The sequence below is a fragment of the Saccoglossus kowalevskii genome, chromosome 12, assembly GCF_978046115.1.
Source record: "Saccoglossus kowalevskii chromosome 12, keSacKowa6.1, whole genome shotgun sequence".
NCBI classification, from domain to species: Eukaryota; Metazoa; Hemichordata; class Enteropneusta; family Harrimaniidae; genus Saccoglossus; species Saccoglossus kowalevskii.
The window spans coordinates 24,498,549-24,525,731 of NC_140652.1; the positions used below are offsets into that span (position 1 = coordinate 24,498,549).

The following is a 27,183-nucleotide window of genomic DNA, read 5'->3' on the forward strand; positions in this document are numbered from 1 at the left end:
ACTTCACATTATGATAATACAAGGTTATTACGAAGATACCTCAAAGTATGCTCGAAGACAGTACAGTGGCAGTAACGACCTCCGCTGCACGTCGGTCGATGCAACAGTGTACTGTTAGAGTGCATACATTGAGGTATCTTTGTAACAAACTCATTATAAATCTTTTCCTACCAAGGATACATCATGGAAATACCATTATTATAACAGAATTATAGAACAGATTATAACAGAATCTGCGAACTTCTTTGCATGGAGTCTGGTCAAACCGTAGTGGCAGCGATGTTTGTTTTTATTATTAGAGGTTAGAGGACGCTTATGCACGTAATCATTCTATATTTGGAATTCGCATTTCCTAATATGGTAGGATGAAAATTCCCCTCTAAAATACCGCGAAATTATGGCATGCTGTAACTTATGCCGTTACAGTGACAGATATATAATAATGCCATGTGACAACATTTTCTAAAACAAAAACAAAAAACTCTACACTGTATTCAGGGTATAATTATTTATTGCTTTGTAAACAAATGATGTACATCAACGACAAGCAACAAACAAACTCTTATAGACAACGCACATCACATAAAGATTCTCTGGCATGAAAAAGAACACTGTCAGTATTTGAGGCACTGAAGGAGTAATCCGAAGCAAATAACACAAAATATTAACAAAATAACTCCTGATACAATGCATACAAAACTCAAAAAAACTAGTTCTAAATTACTACAGATAACTCAAATGTGTTTGTTATTCACAGAAATAAACGAGTAATCAGTCATTTTAAAACTAGCAATAAATGGTAAACATGAATGTGCATATTCACGGTAAAGTTCAATCTTTGAACAAGATTTGTCATAACACTCTGAGTGACATGCATGGTGTTGTAACTCAAATAGACATTCACCCCCTCCCCCAATGTATGCACTTTTGGTATTTACATTGCAAGAAAGTTAGCCTAATTTGTCTCACAACTAACCAAATATAGTCACCTGACGTGGGTCAATCAATGAGATCTATTGTTTATAAACAGCAACCAATAAGAAGTTGGTTTAAATCAACCAATGAGAAGCTGGCTTAAATCAACCAATGAGAAGCTGGCTATGTATTGTTCTTTACAGTGCATCAGATTGCTAATGGGGTAAATAAAATATAACCGCTAGCAATAATTACTACAACTATGAAGAAAATCAACTACATACAAAAGAAACCTAATACTGATTATTAATGCATTGGAACAAGTAAATTTGTAAAATATAAAGAATTTATAAATAACACATAAATTAGCCCCAGAGAGGCAGGTCCCACTAGGGTTACCCCTTTTCACCACCAAACTTTCTCACCCAAAATTTGTCTGCACTTTTTGAGTCAATTTTTATTCAAAAAATTGGCTACTTTTGTCTCAATCTTCTGAAGGAAAAAAAAGCAAGACTATTTTGTGATAAAAAAGGAGTTTGTAATGTAAAGGTTAAAGGTGATTGTCAGATAACAAATCTGACAGTATGTGGACAAACTTTAGAAAATGACATTTTAACTGCAATCATATCGTTGGAACACAGATTAGTGGTTACCAACCTAAATGAACTAATGCTTATGAGGCACCCTAGGATGGTCAAAACAAAGAATAAAAAAAACTTTACTCCAAAAATATTTTTTACAAAAAGATGCCAATGCATACTATGCTGATGAAGGGGAATAACACAAACTCATTTAAATATACAAGAACATTTTATTGTATTTGATAACAAGGGGTGTTAACTAATCACCAATATGACTGAACTTGTGGAGTCTTAATAAGACCACCTAGTTAAGCCAACATTTCAATCTTCTTGGCTTAAAAAGCAAGGCACAGCAAAGTACAATGACCTGAAAATGTGTAAACTCAGTCCCTGCCAGCCCCCTCAGTTTGGTTCAACTCAAACATTTCCAGATATGGATTATTCCATTATAGGAGGAGGTGGGTAACAATAAAGCAAATGTTTAATAAATTAAGTGATGCCACGCAAGTAACAATCGTTTAAAATAGTAATGTCACCAACCAATTGGTTTAGTGTAACCATGTTATTTATTTTGAAAAATACATGCACTGACCAACCACCAAGACAACCTTGTAAAGTTTACGCAAAATGGTTGCTTATTCTGTTTATATTTTGTGGCAATTTGGAATGTTGTACAATAAATTCATTCATTGTCATATACCACAGTTAGTATGCGGAGAAAATTACCAGTAATTTTGGGAAGATTTAATTATTATCTCGCTAGTAAGCATCAGAAATACCCAGATGCGACCAATTCAGATTTTAATCGCCATCAGATCAGGGTAGTTTTATGAATATTTACAAGCCTTCTCCTTCCCTCCACACACAGTGTTTGTTAGTGTTCAAAATTACAATATCCTATTACATAACAATTCATGTTGTCATGCGTTTAAGATCGTAAAAGTGTAATACGTTAATTTCCATGGAAACGTTTTTCGCCAATACAAAAATTTGCTCCAACATGAATAATTTTTTATTATTCAATTTTGTTTTTATATCACAGTAAGACGAGGTAAACAAGCTAGTCACCAATCATAATTGTTATTGTAAACATCAACATACATTGATAAGAAATATTAAACACATCACTGACTTAGAAAAATCAGGACTCTGTCAACTAATATTTATAATTTCAGACAAAATCACAAAAAAAAAAATCTTCCAGCCAAAATTTCTGATGAAAGATTTTCTTAATCATTCCAGCTAAGAAAAGCAAGAATTGTGATTGAGGTGAAAGAATCGCTAATAAGAAAAGATTAACTTTATTAATTGAGTAGGACCTGTAATAATTTTATGAGTTATACTATTAAACAACACAGGGACGGTAGGATTCATAATTACGACATCAAACCTCACAACATACCTAAAACAGATACAGAACATCTCAACTGATATTTTTTTTTAAGTTTCTTTGTCATGTTTCCTTGACGCAGGAATACTAAGCTTGGCTGCAACCCTAACAAGGCACATTAAGTTCAACAAGACCCTGAGATTTTCTCAATTGAGGGATGCTCGACACTCATACATTCAAACACAATCAATCTGGTAAGCCTTCCCAGCCCAAACATACTTGCAGACCAAAATAGGAATATTAACAAGTCCCTGATAAAAATTCACAATCTTACTCTAACCACCTCCATTTAGAGAATAGAATGAGCAATAGTTGACCTATTTAGATTTATCAAATAAATCAATTCATTAACATTCCGCTGCAGAAGATCCCTCGACATACCCCTAATATTTCCACTACATTGGATGGTCACCATATACTGTAAATACATTATTCCGTGGTTTTTAATTTTGCTATTTTCGTAGATGAGTAAACTGTTCCAAGTGAACATGTAAAAGAACAGAATAGAACTTATTGTTTCCCTGCGAAGTTTGTGAACTCAAAAACTCAGTGAAATTCAAAATCAAAACAGTGAAACTAAATACCACTGAAATTAAAGGGTTTTACAGTGTATGTAGGTAGAAAAACATGGATGCATTTATTGTTAACAGAGGGAACACTGCAGAATGGTCAGGCGGTTAGTTTCTTAGTACTGATTGTAAGATTAAGATTTTGGCTCTATGTACTTTTTTTTGCAATCTGTTGACAACTTGCTCACTTACGTAGGAAAAGTAGTTTTTTTATTTCTTTTTAAAATGGACTATACCATTTTGGTATAAAAGAGGGGGAATAGGTCAACAGATCAGGACACAATATATTAAAATGGTTTCACTTTCATTTGAAAAAAAGTTTTCACTTTATAGTTTGGATGTAGGTAAGAAAATTACAAATATCTGAGTAATTGAAATGATAAAACAAGGGTAATAAATAAATAGACCGAGAATATCTCGTTTCTTACAAATTAGGCATATTAAATGGGGTCTATTTTACAAAATGTCTGGCAGTTCTATTTGTAAATTCAGCATTTTTTTTTTGTACCATCATTGTATATTGCACAAAAAATGCTGGGTTTTTGAATAACCATTGCTGTAGACTTCGGCCACTGTTTGGAACTGAAATAGTGAAAAAAACACACAAACTTATTGCACTTAAACATAACATAATATATAGAATATTTTTTTTTAAATAATAAAAAAAAAATTGTTTTTCTGTTGCCTCCCTCGTCTCATTGGTTATACCATTTCTCAACGAGTAGGTTATGTTGCATGTTTTTAGGATGTACCGGTACTATATTTATCAAGGAGTATTTTACGATACTTCTATCATTTCACAGCTCCCGCACATTGATCTCTGGCTACCTAAAGTTGCGCCTGTATCATCGATATCCATAATCTCCTGGTAATGGCAGTCTAAGGACTCCACAGACCCAGACGATCGCTGTAGTTTAGCGGCATGTCCATCTATTCTCATGAAATCACACTGAGTTGACATTGCAGAAGTCCATGCAGAAGTCTCCGAAAAGGAAAAACTTTCCCTAACTGAATGTTTTGTGCTTTTAGTTTGTGAGTCTTTGTGAACCACTGTGTCCACAGTGGATTTGTGGACTTTCACATTGTTCGCTTTTCTCGGCTTCTTCTTTTCTGTCACAGTGATGGCCTCAGCAGATCTGTCCATCTGCTGAGACCCTTTAGAGTTTTTTGACGCTTGACTACAATTGGTATTTGCAACGGTTTTCAAGAAGGCATTCTCAGAGTTGCTACAATCAGTATCTGCAACGGTTTTCAAAAAGTCATTCTCAGAGTTGCTACAAACAGTATCTGCAACGGTTTTAAAGAAGGCATTCTCAGAGTTGCTACTTCCACAATTTTCGTCAGGTTTAGTAGCAGGTTTGTGGGTCACAGAGTCGGCAACGTTTCCACACAACACCACTCCTGATTGGTCCCCTGTCAGTAACAGACTATTGCGGCCTGCGACAGAAATACTGCTGTCAGGTTTGTCCACGTCAATGTTTTTTACAGAAGCAGCATTCTTTTTCCTCAAGACAGCGTGAAAAGGATTATCATACTTAATTCCTGGGGAATTAACACTTAGGGATCCAGTCAAATCATGGACTTGCTGTAAAGAAACAGGACTCACAGGCTTACCGCTTGGTTTAGAGCAAATAGACACAGGTGGAGAGTCCTGCATGGGCGAGGACATTATACTATCAGGCGTGCTTGGACTTGGCAAATTGGGAACCGTCATACAGGTAAACTGTGGAGGTGGTGAAGAGTTCAAAAAAATTGGTCCCAATTGTGAAACAACATCTAATCCAGTTGGACGTTCTGGTGTTTTATGGAATGGGGAGGAAACAACATATGGGATCGCCGGAATGTCTCGTATTTTAACTCCGGGTGACACTTTTGAACGTTTCCGCTCCGTTGGATCATCATCAGTTTCAGATTGGTGTACTTTATCATGGAATAAGTAAGGTTTAGTTTCTCGGTAAGGACTTGGTGAACGTGGTTTTGGTGTGATGACGTCACCACACCCTGACGGGCGTGAATGTGGTTGGTCAGTGATGACATAATCAGGGCCTTGTTTGTCTTTTCTTAGTAACTTCTCATATTCCAGAAGCTGTCCCAAGAAATTGAAATTTGGCGATATTGTTGGCCTCTTATCTTTCACATACCTGTTGATAACAAAAATATGAAATAATTTTCAAAAACATCCTTTATTGTAATTTTTGTTAATTCTTTGCAAAAAAAATATACAAAATAAACAAATCAAATCTATTAGAATATATCAGCCAATAGAATTTTAAGAATCTCAACATGTGACTTCAATAAACCAAGCAAATCTATTAGAATATATCAGCCAATAGAATTTTTAAGAATCTCAACATGTGACTTCAATAAACCAATCAAATCTTCTTACCTGTAAGCATCATCTGATGACATATGAAGATACCTCATGACGTAAGCTATTGCCACAGTAGCTGATCTAGATACTCCAGCCAAACAATGAACAATGACTTTACCATTAGATGATTGAACTTTTTCTGTAGAAAAAAAATTAATTGGTTCGTTTGATTTTGGAAAGTGAGAATTGATCAAAACACTGACAGTTATCAGATACAAACAACCAGAGAATTTAGCACTATTTGGTGAACATGTAACAAGCCTAGTTTGCCGCCCTCTATGGTGTACCAGCAACAAGTTTGGTTTGCTGCCCTCTATGGTGTACCAGCAACAAGCTTGGTTTGCTGCCCTCTGTGGTGTACATAAGCAGTTTGGCTTGCTACCCTCTGTGTGCACTACTAACCAGACTTACTTGCTGTCCATTTATCCAAGAATTGACATATAAAATGGTGCTGGTATGTGTTTCACAGCTAAGTGACTGACAGTCATTGATAGCCAATTCTTAAAATAGTTATGCAGTATCAATTACTGAAATCAGGTGGACAGATCAATTCCACTCAGTTCTATATCGATTAACGGAAGTAAATAGGTGATAACATCGGAAGTGTTGGTTGGGAGTATGAGAGACCCACCATCTGTGTGTCTAGGAGGTGTGATATGGTCTACTATGTTACAATCTAGACACGGCCATATATTAGTACTGTCAAGAATTCCACAGAATTTGCTAGAATACATGACAGTTTGCAAAGTTTGCAGATTCAATAATTTATCAACAGAGGGTGCTGTGCAGTGATGAAACAAGTGGGGGGGGGGGGGTTTTGGCTTGAGTTATTTTTTTTTTTGGTGGTGCATTTTTTGTAATGTCTAAATAGTATGCATTCTGATTATAAAACATCACAACTATGTCGGTATGCCCTGCAACAGGACTAATTTTGTGGGTATCTCGATTCACAATGGAATTCCACAAATCAAGTTTGGTCACCTTGGAGACTGCTGATGGAGAAAAAAAAGATGTATGTGGACGTAGGGAGCTTCTGAAGTCACAAACTAAGCTGCCGTAGCATCTAATTTTCTTGGTTTTTATACCTATTTTGCTGAATTTCATTTTACCAAATTGCATATCTATAGTAAGTTGTTTTTGATAATCAATGTATGATATTCTGTACCATTAGGGCAAAAGAGAATGAGCATATATAACTATATGCGTCATGAAAAACTTTAGTGCGCAGTAATGCATTATATCGGCTTGAGGGATGTAATTCCCTATGTCAGGTCAGAATGGTGAAATGCTGGAAACATCACAGAACGTAAAAGGTTTCTCGCTGGCAGCTTTATGATACTGAGGTTATGTTGGTTGTTACGTTCATGCATACTAGGCAATATTCCCGTAATAATATCACATGATACGCACCTATAAATTCCATAGCTTGATCCATATATGGGATAATTTTTTCGGTATAATTGTCATTAACAGGTATCCGGCAGAAGTGTGCATCTGGTAGAAAGTCAGGCTGTGGGCATGTCTTGCTAATGTTCAGTACATACTCAATCCCACTCGTGTGCATGACTTCCTGATTCAGAACGTCTTTTTGCGAGCCGAGATAAAGAAACGCCAGTATTTTCGTTGGTCCCACATTGTTGATTGACATACATGGTTGGGATAACGGCGCCAAAGCTGAACATTTGGTGAAATTCCCCTGAGTTTCACATAGACTTGGAAAGCAAGACTGAAAAGCAGCAAAGCCACCTGTTGATAGAAACACATAAATACATTATATTATCTTCTTTACTGAACAAGTTTAACTTCTTTAAAAGCACAAAAGTCTACTTTTGTCATGTATTATGCAAATATACCCCCATAATTGTATCCAATTGTTCAAAAAAATGTAATCAAAAACCTGTTAGAAATGGTAAGTTACGCTGGTCAAAAAATAATGATTAAATTTTTGGAAAATGCATGCAACTTTGCAAAATGTGCGAGGAAAAATTATGGCACTCAAAGCTATATAAAGTAAAGTGGAGAAGTCAATACTGCAGTTGCATTAGTAGCTCTCGTATGTGGGTTTATTGCACCACTACAATGAAATACATGGTATCTTAAGTAGGCTCTTCTTCTAATACAGCAAATAATTTACGTATAAAATTATCCTATGCGTTTTTAATTAATTATTGATCAGTTTTATGCCCAGGATACAAACAGTATGATGGTTGGTGGTACCACAAGTGTTTTTTATTCATCAACACAGACATTATTATGACTACCACGGTGGTTTATTTCCACTGTGCCAATGCTGACTTTTTTAAATCATAACAATTGCTGAAAACTGAAAAACTCGTGCATAGTTGTGTCACTTGTGAGGCTGTAACAGTTTTACAAGTAAATAATTGTGTAAATTTGTGCAATTTCGTATTTTAATCAGTATGTTAATTATTGCAACCGCTCACTGGGAGCATAGTGGTTTTCGCTTCATACTCATGATCGGTAGACCCAAGTTCAAATCCTACCTTAGGCTGAACATCAAAGGGTCGACCCCTACCCTGGGTGAGTGTGCCACAGATGAAGGAAAGGCCAATTCCACTGGCCAAGATTCATTCACTAATGAATGCGACTTTGGGGGAACCTTGGTTAAGGTCCGCAGGTGCTTGTGTTCAACTGAGCCTGGTTGACGCCAGGATAGCGCATTAAAATTGCCATGTGACAGAGAGATGGCCACACATGAATACAACTTCTGTGGCAAAATTGACTATATGTCAGCACTAGCATTACAATTATGGTTTGACATTATTATGCAAATATCATGCAAATTAGTATATAAATTTCTACCACCACAATTCACTCACCTGTAAGAAGAGAAACACGCTGAAAAGTTCCTGATAATTTACCAAGTAAGACAGAGAGAAAATTTTCTGATTGGATTCCTGAGGCATCATGGGTACATTGATCATAAACTACCACTTCGCAATTATCATCGGTATCAACCTTACAAGAATTAGACAATAATTCACGAATAGTTACCTGCAATCAGAAAATAAAATATCGTACATTAATTCCCATAAAACAATAGATGAATTATTAATACCAATAACATTGCACTGAATTACTGTAAAAGGATTAATTATTCACTGGGTTTTAATTTTGCTTATTTCGCTGACTGGGAAATGCGCTAAATTAAAACCCAGTGAATATGTAAAATTTAGCATAGAACACATTATCTAAATGATAAAACCGGGGATTTACAACCCACTGAATGTGCCTGAAATGGTAAATCAGTGAAATTTAAACCCAGTAAAAATTAGTCATTTTACAGTATGTACAAAACAATTAATAAATTTATAAACATGTATCATGTCATATTATTTTCTATATTTATATATTTATTATAGGTAATAACCAAGTTGATATAGTCATCACCTTCGTATCTTTAAAACTCTTTAAAATGTTAGTAATTTAACATTAACTTTATTAGTCATCCATTTCCTGCTTCCAAGGCTAATAGTTATTTTCTTTGAAGCAGTATTTTAACTTCACTCTCTCAAATTCATGTTTATAAAAAAAAAAAGTGGTAACCACTCCTCTAGGTACATTTGATGCGATAACAAAATGGTCGATATTCTTCTTCATTAGGGTTGTACATCAAGTTTTCAATATTTGGTGGTACCGGTATTTATAATTGAAATAATTCAGATTGAGATGGCGACTTAACCTTTTAAGCGACAAAGTAAACTTCAGTCACCATCCACAAAAAACGTCTTTTTTATAGTCTGCCATGTTCCACAAAAAATGTTTTTGATCAAAAAGTAGAAGTAATGTCAAATTTTGTTTCTTTGGTTCAAAATTAAAATTGAATTTAGTGAAATTTTACAAAATGTGAACAAATTTACCCCAATTTGAACAAAAAAACAATTTTGCGCACAAAGGGTTAAATAATTGGCTATATTAAGCGAAACTGTCTTGCATTGAATGAGCACAGTGTTTATATGCTGACTCAATAAGATGCGTCAGAATGGACAAAGATTTTTTGGTTACGCTCATTCTCAGACACGTCATTGACAAAAAAGAAAATTCTACATTGAAAAATGTTACAGACATGTACAATCTTGTTTTCTTTATTGAATACCTCTCAGTAATCAACAACTGTGGAATACTTTTTTTTCGCTGGAATTAATTTTCGCTGAAAAGGCTTTTTGGGCATTTTGTATGGAATTTATTTTCATAAACTGATTTTTGATGAGTTTAAATGTGAAATATGAGGAAAAAAGTATATTCGCTGGATTTTATTTTCACAGAATCATCCCTTCAGCGAAAATAAGTTCCAAGCGAAAAAAAAGTATTCTACAGTACCCAAATTAAACCCTACCAATTCAGTCCTGCTACAGGGGCGTGCTTTGACTGAGACAAAGCTAACAAGGCATTGACACAAAAATTTCAACACTTAAAATAAATGATTAATGCAGAAAATATGTATTAATGTCATTATAAACATTTAATAACAACTATTATATCAGCCATACAATATTAATGCATATATACATGAATAAAACGTAATTGGTTTCAAAAACGAACCATAATGTAATGTCGTTAATTAACACCATGGAACATATAGTGAATATACTGTAAAATGATTAATTTTCACTGGGTTTTAATTTCGCTAATTTACCATTTCAGGCATATTCAGTGGGTTTGAAATTCACGGTTTTATCATTTAGATAATGTGTCCTATGCTAAATTTTACATATTCACTGGGTTTTAATTTAGCGCATTTTCCAGTCAGCGAAATAAGCAAAATCCAGGGCATAATTAAGCCCTTTTACAGTATAGAAGAAATATACACTAGATACTGTAAGTTTTTCATATTCACTGGTTTGTAAAGGAAACGGATACATTCTATTGTCAATTATGTATATTCACTGGGTTTTAATTTAACCAAACATCTAAGTATAAAACACTAATAAGTAAGCCCTTTACTCCACTTGACTTCACTTCACTTAAACACTGGAGGACGATTCTATAAACTGAACTACTTGTACAAGAAGAAAATGGAGACCACCAAACTGTGACAAAGAAATACAAAATTACTAAATGTTGCACCAAAATCCTGGCATTGAAGATTTAATGAATAATGGAATCAGCTTATTCAAGTTATTTACGTTTTTTGGGAGGTAGACAATTATTTTCATATAAAGTTATTACTTTTACATGTATTACAGTCTTTTTCCCTGCATCAAAGAACTAAACGAAACTCTTTCAGCTCAGATTTCTGTACATTTGACATCTTTTGACATCATAGAAATCAGAGTTCATAACCTTGGTTATTACTGTAGAATACTTTATTTTCGCTTGGAATTTATTTTCGCTATTTTCGCAAAAGGGATGATTCCGTGAAAATAAAATCCAGCGAATATACTTTTTTTCCTATATTTCACATTCAACTCATCAAAAATCAGTGAAAATAAATTCCATACAGAACGCCCAAAAAGTCTTTTCAGCGAAAATTAATTCCAGCGAAAATAAAGTATTCCACAGTATATCCTTCTACTGCATAAACCTAAACCACTTGGGTTATCAAGATATACATCATTTTTTTTTGAAAAATGACTTTTTTCTCAGCAGCTGCAAGTAAATTATGAAATATGACCTTGACCTTCAAAAGTCACATGATCATGAGTCACAGCCTCCTTAGCTTGGTAGAAAAGTTACATTTGGGATGGAAAAAAATCGCTACTTATAACTGTATGGGAGTTATGAGCACCCCGGTGGAGTTAATTTGCATATCAAGAATGAGATATGACTCATATTAGGCTATTGTTATTCAAATTAGCTACCTCAGAATGACTTGACAACAATGAACAAAGTATCTGATCATCATTACAATTGAAACATTCATTAATTTTATTTGACATGATGTCATCATTTCCTTGAGAGTTTATGCCCCGATTATTAATGGTTTCAACTTGCCACAGGCGTCATTATATTTCTCTGCCTTCTAAAAACCATAAAAATAGCTTTTACAGGAATATCACAGATTTTAGTTTCAATGTCATGATTAGTGAGCTTGCAGCTTTTTATTTCTGAAATCCAGATTAATTTCGTGCCAAACTAACTCATCCTTCATGTCATGGATACAAAGACTTGAAAGCTGAGAACGACAAGAACATTTTTAGTCTACCTACACTTTTTTATTCAAAAAAAAACCCGGAACTTTTAGTTTACTGTGATCTTTAAAGTCACAACGACTTTTATGGTGATTTCATCTTCACAAATTTCTTTAAATTATCCGATTGTAAAAATGAATAACTGGAAAATAAAATAATTTACAATATACCCCAAGACCTTATGGCAATAATTAACATGTTAGAAAATGCATTTACGAGAACAACACATTACATGATATTTCGGGCTGTGATCGCTCAGATTTTTCTAATTGAATTTTATTAGAATATAAATTATAACAATCTTTTGTATCTATTGAGTAATCGTTCTTGAACAATTAAACAGACAGGTTAAAAACTGCATTTTTCTAAAGTGAGATAATTTCTCAGGATGTATACAAAAATTCCTTTCAAAAATTCTTTTTAAAAATTAGATACACTTCAAAATTAGGTGAACTCAGAAGCAGAAGAAAACAGAATTTTTTCTTTTGATCTCGTCACGTAGGAAAGATGTGAATGCTATTGCAAGGAGCTATGCATTTCTAAGAGCTTTCATTTCTCCATGGGAACCCCTAACATATCCAGTCTCTTATTATTACAAGGAAACAGAGAGACACAAACATGGTTTGTAATTTCAAAAGCAGAAGTATTTTTTTTAAACATAAGCAAACATGCTTTTGTTGAATTTGTATTTGTACATTTTTTTTTTGCCATCATACATTTGAATGGCTTCGTTTTTAAAAAAACAAACACAGACACATTTCATCCCCAAAAATAGTTGTATTGAAATTATGTTTTTTGCAAGATTTTTTTAATGAGCACGAAATACAATTTTTATTGTGGGCCCATTATATTTACAAAAGTATGAATAAAACAAGATTTTCTTTTCAATTCTATCTGAACCTCTTTATTAATTAAAGCAAAGATAAGAATTTACATAAATTTGTGAAATTGCAACAAAAGTCATTCGTGTTCAAAGAGAACTTTTGACTTTTATTCAAATCGACAGATGTCAAGAAATTGTTCCAATTCTCAGGATACATCAATTGTGTAAACTACTGCAATCACTCACAAAACCATATTTTTTCTTATACAATGCATATTTTTCGCATTTCATTGTATAATTTGATTAAAATTCTGCATCAATGTAGTCCCAATTTGGATGAACACAATCAATTTAAAGAAAACTACTTAAGTTATCAAATTATAGGCACTCTGTGCTGTGCTCCGTAAATAGAAACATAGTATTATTACTATGTTGGTGATGTCATTGTTAACATATGCAAATTAGGAATGATGTCATTCTTTAGAGCCCCCTAACTTATCAACAATAGAATGTTCTGGTTAATGCTGGATCTGGGCAGAAATGTTGTTGTCAAAAATTATTCCTGATAAAAATTATTCAATTGTTTTGATGTTTTATAAGAAAGATATTTTTCATTTCGACTTGTAGTTGAAAATAATATATTTTATAATTTCTGAATGAGGTCACTACTCTACTACCAGCAAAAAATGTAAAATTGTACATTATTTTTACCATTTTATAGATGTTTATAGTAAGTACGTTAGCAATCTGAGCTAAAAATAGTTTTTAATGATTGTTCGATTTTTATAAATGTAACGTTTATGAGGATAAAATTTGTTATTAATAAGAAGACTATTTTTTCTATAAACCTTGCTCATCTTTATAAAATATACACAAATAAAAGTGAGAAAAAAAGTTCCAGGTTTGTGGTGGATACAGAAGGTCAACCTGTTTATTATTTCTGTCAAATTTCATCACAAAAATAGCACAGACTGCTTCAATTAATAGGGAAAATTAATGGTAACAATTTCTGAAAGCAAGGCGAGAACAGAAAAAGTTTCATGATTTTTTTTTTTTTCATGCAACTCTTTAAAATAATCAAATTGGGAATGCTTTTAGTGGCGAAAATTTGACAGCTTTTAACAATCCGATGAAATTTTTGATGAAAATTTGTTGAATTGAATGCCAATACTATTAAATATTTGCTGTGTGGTAGAATACAAAAATAGAAATAGACGACAACTGCAGTATCACAACTAAAGCCATCGCTATCTAGCAACTGTTGAACCATGTACAACATTTAGATATACTCATGATGATTGGTGAATATGTAAACAAATGACGTCATAGTATGCTGACCTATTGGCATTCAGTGTGGTATAGAACCACAATCTTTACATAACACATTCTAATTTTGAGTTAGCAACTCGTGAATTTGACATGTATTGAATACAGCACAGCACATAAGGTCGTTGTTGAACATGGTGCAACAATAAGCACTTTTAGAGTAGTCCAACATGGTAATACTGTAAAGGGTTAATTATTCACTGGGTTTTAATTTTGCTTATTTCGCTGACTGAAAAATGCGCTAAATTAAAACCCAGTGAATATGTAAAATTTTGCATAGAACACATTATCTAAATGATAAAACTTTGAATATAAAACCCACTGAATATGCCTGAAATGGTAAATCAGTGAAATTTAAACCCAGCGAAAATTAGTCATTTTACAGTACTATAAGTATCGATATCAGAGCCATATTAGACACATGAAACTTAATCTAATCGCAATAAAACTTTTCAAGTAAATAGAGTTACAAGACTTAAAAGTATAACATGTAGATGGAATTCTTATATACTTTCCATTTCATTACAGGCAAGGCAATAAACCACTAAATTATTTAAACTATATTTCCGTGATTCAATCACTCAAGCATGTTCACTGCTATTACTGTTTTTTTCATTCATTTTAGTTATCCACGATAGCTTTTAGCAAATGATGAGTTAGCAACAGTCAGCGAAATTACTAAGTGTAATGTTACAAATGAAATGTTACGAAACCTCATGAAATTAAACAGTCTACTATATATCATATCTTGAGCAAAGTTACAAGAAAAAATATGATTTTCCTACTAATTACAGACAAATATTTTTAAGCCCTATTTTGTTAGGTTATGTTCATACAGTCTATAATTGAACAAGTCAATGTTTTCTTTGTCAGCTAAGATCGGTTTATGAGGCCATTGCCTGGCCGCTAGAATCTGCCATATTCTAGTTAGTGAGCCGTATTTACTCGTGACAATTTGTCATTCAGTCATTATGTTTTATATCTTCCCCCATATGCTTGTAAGGCCACATTAATTGGATATCTGTTATTATTGGAGCTTTCCAACAGATATAAGTATTTCACCAAGGACAATTATGCAACCTCTTGGTAGAACAATGCAAGAGTTTGTTTACATCAGCAAGTCCACAAAACCATGAGATTCGGTCTTACACAAAGCATGTAGTGAAAGTTATTTACACAAGACTTGTATATTGTTATCCGTTGTGAATTTCAACAATCTATTTACAAATGAGTCATTGCAAAGACATGTATTGAACGCTGAGAATGTTTTTTTTACATTTTACTTCCAAAATAAACCAACAAGTATTCTATACAACGTTTCTCATCGAATATTTCAGGGAAACCAAATCGAGTTTTGAAAAGAAACCCTCAAAGCGCACACTCGCTACACTCATCCACTAATTTGTACAAGGAGTTTATCTTTTAGGACCAATATCGAATATCGAAATTGAAGTCTCGTTAATCAGTTAAACTTTATCACAGCATTCATGGTGAGGTCATCATCATTATAGTATTAGTGAATATAATTTATAAGAGCACCATTCTTTCGTTATTGCTCCATGCAGGGAGATGTCAATTTATATGAAATATATTCTTTAGAAATGTAAATGATTAATAGTTTTCATTGTAATTTTTAGACGATTATAGATGAAACGTTCAATACAATCATTTATCTTCAACCATATTTATTTCATATAAAGGCCATTTTTACACAAGGTAATTCACGAGGCAACACACCAAGCAATGCTTTAGGCAATGCTGGTCTCATTGTAAGATATAATCACATTGCCATTTTTTTCGGGCAGGTAGTCCCCATAGTAGCCTCATCTACATGTTATCGTTGTTCGTAAATGACGCATTGCCTCATGATTTTTTCGGTGCATTGCTTCATACATCACCTTTGTATAAAGACAGAGAATGTTGGCTTCTGGATGAATGCGAGATAATTGTCGGTTACATTAACCTTTTCACCACAAGACTTTTTTTCTCATATTCTTCAATATTACTGGGAATGAACCTTAATTTTGAAGCCAACAGACAAGATTTGAGTCAGTTTTTCAGTTTTTACTCCAAAAATTTGACTATTTTTGTCCCAATCTTCTGAAGGAAAGTGCAGACTATAAACAAGACTATTTTGTGAATTTGTGATGAAAAGAGGAAACTGGTGGTGAAAAAGTTAAGAACCATTGTAAGATGTACATGTATAGTTCTCCAGATATTTTTGATTCACTAAAAAAAAATGACGTAAAAAGCTAAAAAAGTTGTTATTCTAGTTATTTGTGTAAAAAAAAAACCACACTTTAAAATGTAAAGCTTTGCGAACTACGCTTTGAGGGCATTAAGCGAGACAAAATTCAGACAAAAATTGTAAAATCGCTTCTGCCTAAACAGTAAATGACTTATTATTGGTCTGATTAACTCCAATATACGGTACAGTGCTTGTACAAACTAAAGCGAAAATTGATCAAATTGGCGAATCATTTATTTATCTTGAACTGGATTAAGGAACAATTTCAACTATGCTGCCATGTGACTAATTGATATCCATGACTTGCAATATCAAGGCTGCTCTATTACCATAACTGTTTTTATAATATCTGGGGGGATAAGAAGCTGAATTTAGAATCAGACAGGAAGCAAGAGCATTTGAAGGTTAGTATTAGAATAGCTACATGGGTATTTCCCAGCCTTGTGTGCTGGGAAAAACCCGAACTCACACGCTGTACTATTATGCACTGAACCGTTTCAGCTTGAAGCACGGTACACATTATCAATCATGTTGACGATGATGATACTTCCATCTAAAACAAACAAATCTCCCTAACTGAGCGAGAAGTGCACCAAATATTAGATATATTAATATACATTTATATATACGTAAGACTTTTGATACTGTATAAACTTGTTACATGCAACCCTGTCTTCCCCGACTGAGAAATGGAACAATCCGGTAGCTCTTTGGAGACAAAGCCCAGCTATGAGTCATAGCAAGCTTAGCCTGACTGAAAAGACGCTATGCAAGACTTTTGTGAACGGAGGAGGGTAATATGAATGCTGTTATTTTAAGTACACATAAAGATACGTCTACAGAGACAAAGGAGAAAATACTGTGAGAAACAGATCACATGTGTATGAGAACAAGCTATATAAGAGACAGACATGGTTCAGAACTACTATTATACCAAGCTTGAATTTACAGTGTTCGTTGTTATTTCCCTAAAAAGAAATACTGAGAAAACGTACAGATAGCTTCGTTTTTTGAAGTTTAATTTTAAGAACACCTTAACTCAGCAGGCATCCAAATTCATAAAGGCGTCAGTCAGTCAAGGCAACTCAACTCTACCTGACTGCCTTGGTGCCCGTAACTTTTCACTACTCAAATTCAATGAGATCAATGTATTTTCAAAATGTTTTTTTTTTTCAAAAATGGTGTCCTCTTGATTCTGAAGTTTAAGCCCTGTATTAATCTGTATTCCAATAAACATAGATTCAAGCCTGTTTCGTTCAAATTACTCACGTTTATATTGATATTATTCACAGGTCAAACACTGGGTTAGTTTGGACAAAGGTTTACAACACATTTTATAAGGCAATTCTTCAAGATGGGAAGCCTGTAAAATAGATATAAAACTGAACTATAAATGTAAAATATCAACTCTCCATGACAACCTCATGACCAAAACATGTCTAACGTCTGATAAAAAAACTAATTTGTTTTATGTATTTTACCAATACGTGGCTTTTTGTAAGAAATAAACAATTAAGATCAAGTCAGTATTCTTTTCATGCGATGCCAAGCCAACATAAAAGGGTACTAAGAGTGTTTTATACCGGTGTCAAGAGTCTCGCATTCCTCACGAATGTATCACACACTATAATTATATACTGTAACTTACTCCTACATTTCACCTTCAAGTCACCAAAAATCAGAGTTATATCAGCCGAAATGTTTTTTTTTCAGTTTTTTTTACTTAAATTACTAAAATAATATATTTTGTAGTACCAGGTATGCTCACTTGACGTCTTTCCATGCCATACAAACTTTTATTTCCTTAAAAAATTCAAGCCAGGGTCCAACAAAATCAACCAAAATTATTTTCCACAAAGTTGAAAGGGAGAAGGTCTTGCAAAATTATATGAGAAGCTGGTCAGCTCTTTCTTACAGTAAATTTGACCTAAGGCACATATACTGTAAAATGACTGTAAATTTCGCTGATTTCAGGCATATTCAGTGGGTTTTAAATTCACAGTTTTATCATTTAGATAATATGTTCCATGCTAAATTTGACATATTCCCTGGGTCTTAATTTAGCGCATTTTCCAGTCAGCGAAATAAGCAAAATTAAAACCCAGTGAATAATTAACCCTTTTACAGTAGTAAAGTACTGAAAGCTCTTTTCTTTTTACCAGTGGCTGCAACAGCAAACTGTACCTTTTTGGAGTGTTGAAATGAGCCACTAACACGATATTGGTCATAGTGATGTTTAAATTACACACATAGAATTATGTGAAAAGATGCATGTATTATTCATCTACATATCGACTGAGTTGAATTTTCTACACGTGTAAAAGACAGATCAGAAACTCTTTACCACATGTATATGGTAACAAAGGTGATAATGAAATTTAAATTGAACAGAGAGAGAGAATACAAAATTTTAACTCGGCAGAAAGCTTTTTCTTACACTATGAACAAAGCAGTGAACAAGACTGAATACAATTCAAAAGGAAATCACGTCAGTTTCTGCTTATAGACAAAATACATGCAAGCTCGTGAATCGAAATGCCAACCTGTTGGAACAGGTATAAAACAGACAGTTAAATTACTGGAGAAAAGAAACATCAAACATTGCTTTTCCGCATGTCAAAAAGCTCCATTTCAGCCATTTTTTTTTTCATTTCTACTAAAATATGAATCATATCCACCTGACTTCATAACAAAGACAGTGTATTTATCACTATTATTCCAAAAGAACACATTTCAAAAGGCCACAAAATGGAGTTCAATTCCAAGCACAACTGATAATCACTAATTGCCATATACTATATACTCTTTTTCTTGAAAGCTTTTGGACCAAACCACTATAGAGAAAAGGGTGAAAAAAGGAGGGGCAGGAGCGCCATTTGTGGATGCTATTTTCATGAATATTTATTTTCATGAAATTCCATTTAGTCTTAAGCAAAGTCCCTAGATCTAGATTTCCACATCAGGTTCCATCGGTAACTTTGAAAATAAATATTCATTATTTTACGAAAAGCTTGTTTCAGTAAATTGAACACATCCTGCATTAGCGTGCGCCTCACATCAGTATATATTAACAACCTTTTTCAATTGGTCTATTCTACCTAATGATCGTAAAATAGGCACTTCAAACGAACTCCATATTCCTACAGGGCGACCAAAATTGAAAAGAAAGCATCAGGCGAACACCATCGTTACATTATTCAAACCACAACACCTCAGGGTCTCGTTTCACGAGCTCACTAATAAGTTATTATTTGTCAAAAACAAATCGGTATCATCAATCAATGAGATTATGATGTCATTTATACAAGGCGTAGTAGCGTTACAGTCGATTTTTCAGGTTTTTTTTTCACGAATCAACTAACACCAGGCTCATTAAACGTATAGTTAACAAAATCTTACTTTTATAAAATACGGAACACAGTTAAAACTAAATGGAAATATGCCAAAGCATTAGTTTGTTTTCCTATTGGTTTAAATAAAGCACTAGACATGAATAAATTTAAATGTGGTCAGACATTGAAAGATTTGATACAACATGAATTTGATAAACTACCCGGGCAGTATGAACGATTGGTTGATAAGTTTTAAACTTCTGTGCAAATAAATGTTGCCATTTTCAGTAAAACTAAGTAGTACCTTAGTAACAAATGTTTCTGGTTATCGTGTTTGTTGGTTAATTAGAAAAAAAAATCAGTTTTCATGAAAATTATTATAAAAACACAATAATGATGATTTGAAAAATGGAAATACAAAATCCACCCACACATGTTGAATTTTTTTTTTAGCCTTAGAAAAAAAAACATTTTAATTTAATTTAGTATTGAATTACAATTTCTATAGATCATCAATTGAAACATAGAATAAATAGTGTTATATTGTAATTTTCAACAATTATTGTGATTGTATACATGACCATACAGTGAAAGATGCAATCCAGATTTATAAGATAATTTTTTTTTTTTTTTCAGGAAAAGCTGTTCAATTGTCATTAATATAAAAAAAAGTCAGTACCTACAATCAACTCAACAAACCCATTCATCTTTTTTTATAAATATTTTATAAATTTCAAATGCAGTTAAATCCAACCAACCAATCACCGAGTGCTGTGTGCAATGACATAATTTAAAAATGTTTTATTCATCGACTACCCCGGTAATAGAAACCTCGCATTTCAGTTTGAATAATGAAATTTAACAAATATTTATCAATGGATTTCTTGTGTCGACAGTACTATCTGTATTTTTTTTTCTACAAGTTGAATGCCGATCACAAGTAAGTAATTTTAAAGACACATGTACATAAATACAATACAAGTTTTTTTTAATACCAACTAGCATAGATTGAGTTTCTAGGGGGTGGGGCTATTGTATCCCACAAAAATATTTGTGGTTGTTTGGCGAGTCACCCAAATTGCCTTAATGTACTGGTTAAAACATTAAAATTTGCATAATTTCTGTCAACTAGATGATTAATTATGGAGAGATGGCGCCCTAGGAATTTCTGATTATGAACTTTTGACGACATACACTGCAGTGTCTCGCAACATTGGAGTAATCACGAGAACCAGTCTGGATTCTGAACAATTTGTTGACCGAGGGGCTTTAACAATGATGACCGCAAACTAGTTCGACTTTACCCTCTCCATCACAAAATAAATACATACCGGTAACTTGTAGTATCTTATCAGATGAAGTTTGACCTGTTGAAGACTTGGTTAATATATATTATTTTTACCTTTTTATCTGATCTAATCTAGGCTCAGAGGTTTTGTTATTGTTATTCTATAGGACAAAGTGTGTTCCCCTTGCCATGGACACAGGTCGCAGTGTTGTCAGTCACCAAAAAATCAAATAGTCGTAGTGCTGTTATTACAAAAACATTTTTGTGTCCTACACACTAAAATTGACATACTAGTATACTGTTTTTTTAACAAATATACAGTTTTATTGATAAATAATATTATAAATCATGTTCAGACTGTTTGTTTTTCTTGTTTTTTGGATATATATTTATATAAATATCATTTTTTCCATTTTTTTCCATTTATTTACACTTTATTGTCCACTCACATCAATGTTCCAAAGTGGATTCGGTCGCAATAAACATATTATTATCGTACACAACAGTAAACAACACATCAGAGGGAGGATCAGTTCTGCCATTATATTTTGCATAATGTGATGACATCATTATTAAAAATAAAATTTGCATAACAATAACATTATTGTTATGCAAAATAACACATATTTGAGGGAGTTCCATTGCCATATGTCGGCACACTCCAGTTGGTTTATTTACCATATGTTGGATCACCAGCACTTGGGAGCTGTAAGTGTTTTTATAAATTTGGTTTCCAGTTCGCATAACACTTTGACGCACATTTACGCTTCCTAGAAGTTGCATGCGTCACATGGGACCCATGTCAAATACAATGCAAAGCGAAGACTGAAACTAAGTTTAATTGAGCATCAAAATTCCTGTTATATTGCTAGTCATTCAATAAAACTTACAGAATTTATTAATGTCCAGAATTAAAAATTAATTTACAAGTGCTAATTAATATTTTACATTTTACTGAAAGATCCTTTCATATTTCTCAACACTACAGCTGATTGGTGTATTCAGATATCGCAGAGAGTGTTGCAGCGTCGTCGAGAGCAAAAAAATGTTTACAGCAAAATTCTTTAAAATTCAAAAGCTAAAACCATGGCAACTCCACCTAGAAACATAATATACAAGCCCAAAGATGGAAAGACAAAGTTACGTCTTTTTGATGTTTGCCACCAATATCGTTGATTACAGGATCTTACTGAAAATAGAATTGACGTAGCAACAGAACATTGTACTGCTGCATGAATGCAAAGTGCAACGTAAGTCCCAAGAAGTTTATTGCATAAACTTAAGACTATATATGTTAAATTATTTCAACGCCACAACGATTAAATACCTAACGTCTACATGAATAATTTATCACATTACCTAATTACTAAGTCACTTGTGAATTATGATATTGGCAATAATTGACTTTATCACTCGCATGCGAATTAGCCACCAAATTGACACAAGAAAAGTACATGCAACAGCCTTGATATTAGACTGACAGATTGAATACCATTACTATGACTCATATGTAACACAAACCAGCTAGTTTTTTTGGTCACTGGAGAGGCTTTAGTTACGGAATTTCCTTCATTTAAAAGTTTAAAACGCCTAATTAGTTAAAAAGTCTGTTTTAAACAATTGAATACGCCAGGTATAAGGGGAGTCAATAACGGGGGTAGCTCTCATATATGCATGAAAGGTTTTATTCAATAATAAAATTTAAAAAAAAAATGAAAAAGACCTTTGTGTAACTTGGTTTTCAAATTCAATTTTTATTTTATTGAGCAAGGTCTAATTAGCAAAATTGCAGTTTTCACAGAAAACAGCAATTCTAAACAATGAAAAGAATCGTCTAAAGAGTATGCTAAACTGGTGGGAGGAGCAAAATAATATTAAGTAATTGTTCCCACAAATCCTTAGAAATCTATTGCATATAATGTCTTTATTTTCAGTGCGACACTAGTGACAAAGCAACGATAAATGTTAACTATACGATTACACAGCATTGACTGAAATGAAACGCAAGCGGAGATCAATTGTTAATAATTAGCTATCAAATTTATATGACAATAAATTATTTTAAAAAATATTGAAACAAATATGATGTCATACAGCATTACTCATTAGATCTACAAGTGTGATTCCTGTATGCCAGGTTAAGACGGAATATGAATGGGACGACGAAAGGAAATGGCTCATAAGGGGAGTTGACCCACCAATAATTGGATACAATGATTCAGCAAACCTGAGCAGTCGGTCAGGTGTAACTACACTGTGAATTGCACAAATTCTATTTTAAGGCATTCCCTTGTAGTGTAAACTTGATTACACATCACAAAGAAATCACCAGTAATTGTATTTGGTTAAGTTTACGTTGATGATTCAGACACACAAAAACTGCCACATCATAAGAATGACACCACATATCACAGTCAACATCAGGATTTCTCCCAAATGAACAGAATCTATTCATTTTACTTGACGAGAATTAGGGGAAGTAATATACAAGATATTTACAAGAACCAAGTTGGGGATCTAGACCAAGTTAACAAAACTCTTGCATGCACAAAATCTTATATGTAATGTTTCAGAGCTGCTTTAAAATACCATGAACCCCCACCCCACCTCAAAGAATAATAGCCAAACCCCGTTCAAAGTTTCGCAACATCTATTTTAGGGTATGAGCGTGAATCAAAATTATCGACTCATTATGATTTGAATTATTTTAAGCAACTGATTCATTTTCAACATTTAGGAATGAGCTTTGTTGGCTTTGTTGTTTGAGATGTTGAAGATTAGTGGTAGCTTTTGTGCTTTACATTGAGAAAATTGAACAGACAGTTGGGTAAATCTTGCCAAAAATGAGTTTTCAAATCCAACGCAAATTTCTTGACGACCTTCGAAATATAAAAAGCTCCAGTTGGTTCCCCTTATTTGATTCATACAAACACCCAAATCCTTGGCCGTTTCAGGGAGAAAAATTACCATCTGAATACAGTTGAGTAATGCTATACACAGATTCCACCTAGCAACAATGCCAGACTTCATACACAACTGGACAAAGGAACAAGGACGGAAATACAACTAAAAGATTCAAAAATACATGAAACAAATTACAATTATTGTTTTTCATAGTATCTATTCAGATAAATTAATTAATACGTAATTTTCTTTCCAAGAACAGTTCTTTTGTGAACATAAATAAAATGTATATAGATCCACGAGAAGCCAGAATTTGAGCAGAAATATAAACAAAATGTTGACCATGATTGCACTGAATACAGTACATAGAAGAAGATAGCTTCTGCTGGGGGTAACCTTCTCAGTGATGACATCATTGCTTTCAGTTCATTTAAATATTAATCCAAGGACAAACTTTTCAACTTTTGCATTTATATAATTCTGATAATGCATTCATGTATTATATATTTCTTAGATAATATCAGTAGTTTTCAAAATGTGAAAACGAAAAAAGGCAGAAATGATTAAAAGTCATCAATAGTATATACATAATCAACAAGTTTTTAACAAAAACAAATATTTCTTTTTCAATTATTATTCAGCACTATTTTTTTTAGTAAATTATAAACAAAAGAGGTTCGTCTTAAATTGAAATTTTGTTTAATCAAACACATTTATATTATTAGCATGAATTTCTTTTTAGGTAAAAATCAATGAAAACAGTTGTTTGTACTGTTTTCAATTGAATTTAAATAGATACATCAGACATAATAAATATAAATATTAAAAATATTTTATACATACCTTATCTTGTTGCAGTCTCCGCTTCACCAATTTTGAACACACAATATTCACTGAGTTTAGCACATGAGAAGTGTTATATTCGACAAACGATCTACTGTCGATCACCAATAACCTGTCCACGCTAGTACCGATCATCTCGGCTAGTTTCTCGGTGTCCAACATTCGTAGGTTCGGTGGCAGGTGCTTAGCCATTTTTCGCTTCAAGCTGAACAAACGTTCTGGCAAAGTAAACTGCAGCACTGCTTGCATCACTTCGAAGGCAGAATAATCTAAAGTGAACAGTTTATATAATAATACAATTATAAACTGGTACGAACGAATATCATAGGTCTGGTTACTTTGAGAATTTTTAACTTCTTGTTTTTTCTGGTCCACGAGTTATTTATTCCATCAAGATAAACACTATCAGTTTACTGGTTGGCGTTTTTCTGGAATGATGTATTGCTGAAAATATGTTCATGCGATAGAGTTACACGCAGATGTAAGCTTACTGATGCAGTGGGAGATCCAAGTTTGGAAACGTGTGCAGCGATATGATAGCTGACCTAGCAGCAAACAGGCTAAATAAAGCGTTCGGTCACTCAAAATATGCCAAAATTAAATATTGCGAATTTTAACACAGCACCGTGTAATAAAGCAGACCGTTGCACACCACCAATTTCATACGACCAAATAGTTTGGGGTTTTGTCCAAGAAACGTGGACCAGTTGGCTGTAATAAATAAGGATTCACGACGTACGCTGTGTGTAGCGCTGACACAACTCCAAAAATAAACTCCACAAGTTAGAGGGTACTCGTTGAAAAGCGACAAAAAATGACGATTTGTTGTAACGCTTGGTAATAAGTTCTGCAAGTCCTGGGTGTCCTTTGCGCTTGTGAGTACAGGTGAGACAGCCTGGCAACCTCGATATTCCGAAAATATGAAAATTAAAGCGTTTATAAAAATAAAGATCAATACCAACGGTTCTTCAAATGTGTGCGAGCTGGTAGTATTCGTAACTTCTCCGTCGAAATCTGGTCGTTTATCGATGTGTTAGACAGTCTCTGCATCCAAATTCGGGTCACAAGGCACCACATTCGTCTCACAAGTTCAGAAATATCAAAACAATACACGTAAAAGCGATTTTGGAGGCAAAAACAGGGACGACATAGTCAAACTCCAATCGGCCAGGCAGGTTTCATCTCGTAAAATATAGTGATGAGATCACTTTCCATTAATAGCAAACTACGTCATTTGTAACCAATCAGTAGCGAGGAAGCTGAAGAATCCATGACGTCATTATTAACCAATCACTGGTTCCCATGCAACCTGACTATTTCATGAATGGCGCCAGCTTCTCTTGCGTTCATTTTTCTGTCCCGACAAATTGAGGGACACTATACAAAATGCAAAATCAAAAATGAAAATTATTCCCTTTGTTTACAAAAACACACAATTTTGCAATGATTGCAGTTCTAGTATGTACATGGACCCTCTACATACAGCAAATTTATTTTATACCACCCCCTCATGTACAAGTTGAACACCCCTACAAATCGTCATTGTTTGGTTAAACCATGAACGTTGGACTTTTCGTGGTGATTTCTTGATGGGGCCGTCGGGGTGATTCAGTCTGCAAGGGTGAATCACAAATCGATCATGGCCTTGTGATCATGACCGCCGACAAACCGCCCTCATGTCCGTCTAAGCACATGCATTGTCGTGGCAGGTGCCTTAGTCACTGGATGACTCTTTTTTAATATGCCTTTAAAGTGCGGTGTCACCCATAGACTGTCACCAATTCTTCATTTGAAAAGTCACGCGTAATTGCTTGGTTCGTTTTTGTTATCTTTTCGGAAAAGAAATAAATGTTCATGTCAGAATTCATGATATCAGTAAGAGCGAACCGTAAAATGACTCATCATCGTGAAAATCGCAAGTTTCGACAAGTCGGCGCTAGTTTTATTGCTACTGCGCCACAGTAATAAACAACGGAGACAGAAATGAAGACGAATCGGCCTTGAAGCTATAGTCCTAGTTTCGGCTAAAACAACGAACAGTGTGTCTCGTGTTTCAGTTCGTTATCCCAATTAATTTTAGTAAAAGCGGACGGTACACATGGATTCTGTATCAGTTCATCTCTAAGCACACGGGGTTAGCCATTAGCACACGAAATCACATGAGAAGTGACAGAAACAACTTTAAAATAAAATAAAAAAATATTAATTTGAAGGGAAAATTATGTTGGCTTACAGTGACAATACATCATCCTAAAAATACATCTTTACCAAAACTGAATAAAGAAAAAGAGTTTCTAATTGTCATTAAAACAACCATCGCATCATCATGCTCCACATGGCGCTTGCCTGGTCAGATCGCAATAGTACCGAGCAACAAGGGAATGCTTTAATCTTACCGGGTGTAAAGGCATTAATGGGTTGTGTAAGATTATGATAGCAAA

The 27,183-nt window shown here is 33.8% G+C and overlaps 1 protein-coding gene across 2 annotated transcripts; it reads right to left on the minus strand.

Annotated features, from left to right (window-relative positions):
- Positions 1 to 493: 493 nt before the first annotated feature.
- On the minus strand, positions 494 to 25,915 carry LOC100366454 (uncharacterized). 2 transcript variants are annotated; one of them, XM_085506521.1, is made up of 6 exons: positions 25,701 to 25,915; positions 24,743 to 25,011; positions 8,667 to 8,841; positions 7,237 to 7,572; positions 5,842 to 5,965; positions 494 to 5,596 (listed from the first exon to the last, which is right to left on the minus strand). In XM_085506521.1, exons 2-6 carry the CDS (start codon positions 24,989 to 24,991, stop codon positions 4,234 to 4,236), a joined length of 2,247 nt encoding a protein of 748 aa, XP_085362647.1. In that variant the 5' UTR covers positions 24,992 to 25,011; positions 25,701 to 25,915; the 3' UTR covers positions 494 to 4,233. The 2 variants fall into 2 exon arrangements, with proteins under 2 accessions (XP_085362647.1, XP_085362646.1); XM_085506520.1 differs by having other exon boundaries at positions 25,482 to 25,915.
- Positions 25,916 to 27,183: the final 1,268 nt, after the last annotated feature.

Coding starts and splice junctions, on each gene's coding strand:
- LOC100366454 (XM_085506521.1), bottom strand. CDS start 24,991: ATGCAAGCAGTGCTGCAGTTTACTTTGCCAGAACGTTTGTTCAGCTTG. Junction 5,966..7,236: donor TCAAGCTATGGAATTTATAG/GTGCGTATCATG, acceptor TTTTTTCTACAG/AAAAAGTTCAATCATCTAAT. Junction 5,597..5,841: donor TCATCAGATGATGCTTACAG/GTAAGAAGATTT, acceptor TGTTATCAACAG/GTATGTGAAAGATAAGAGGC.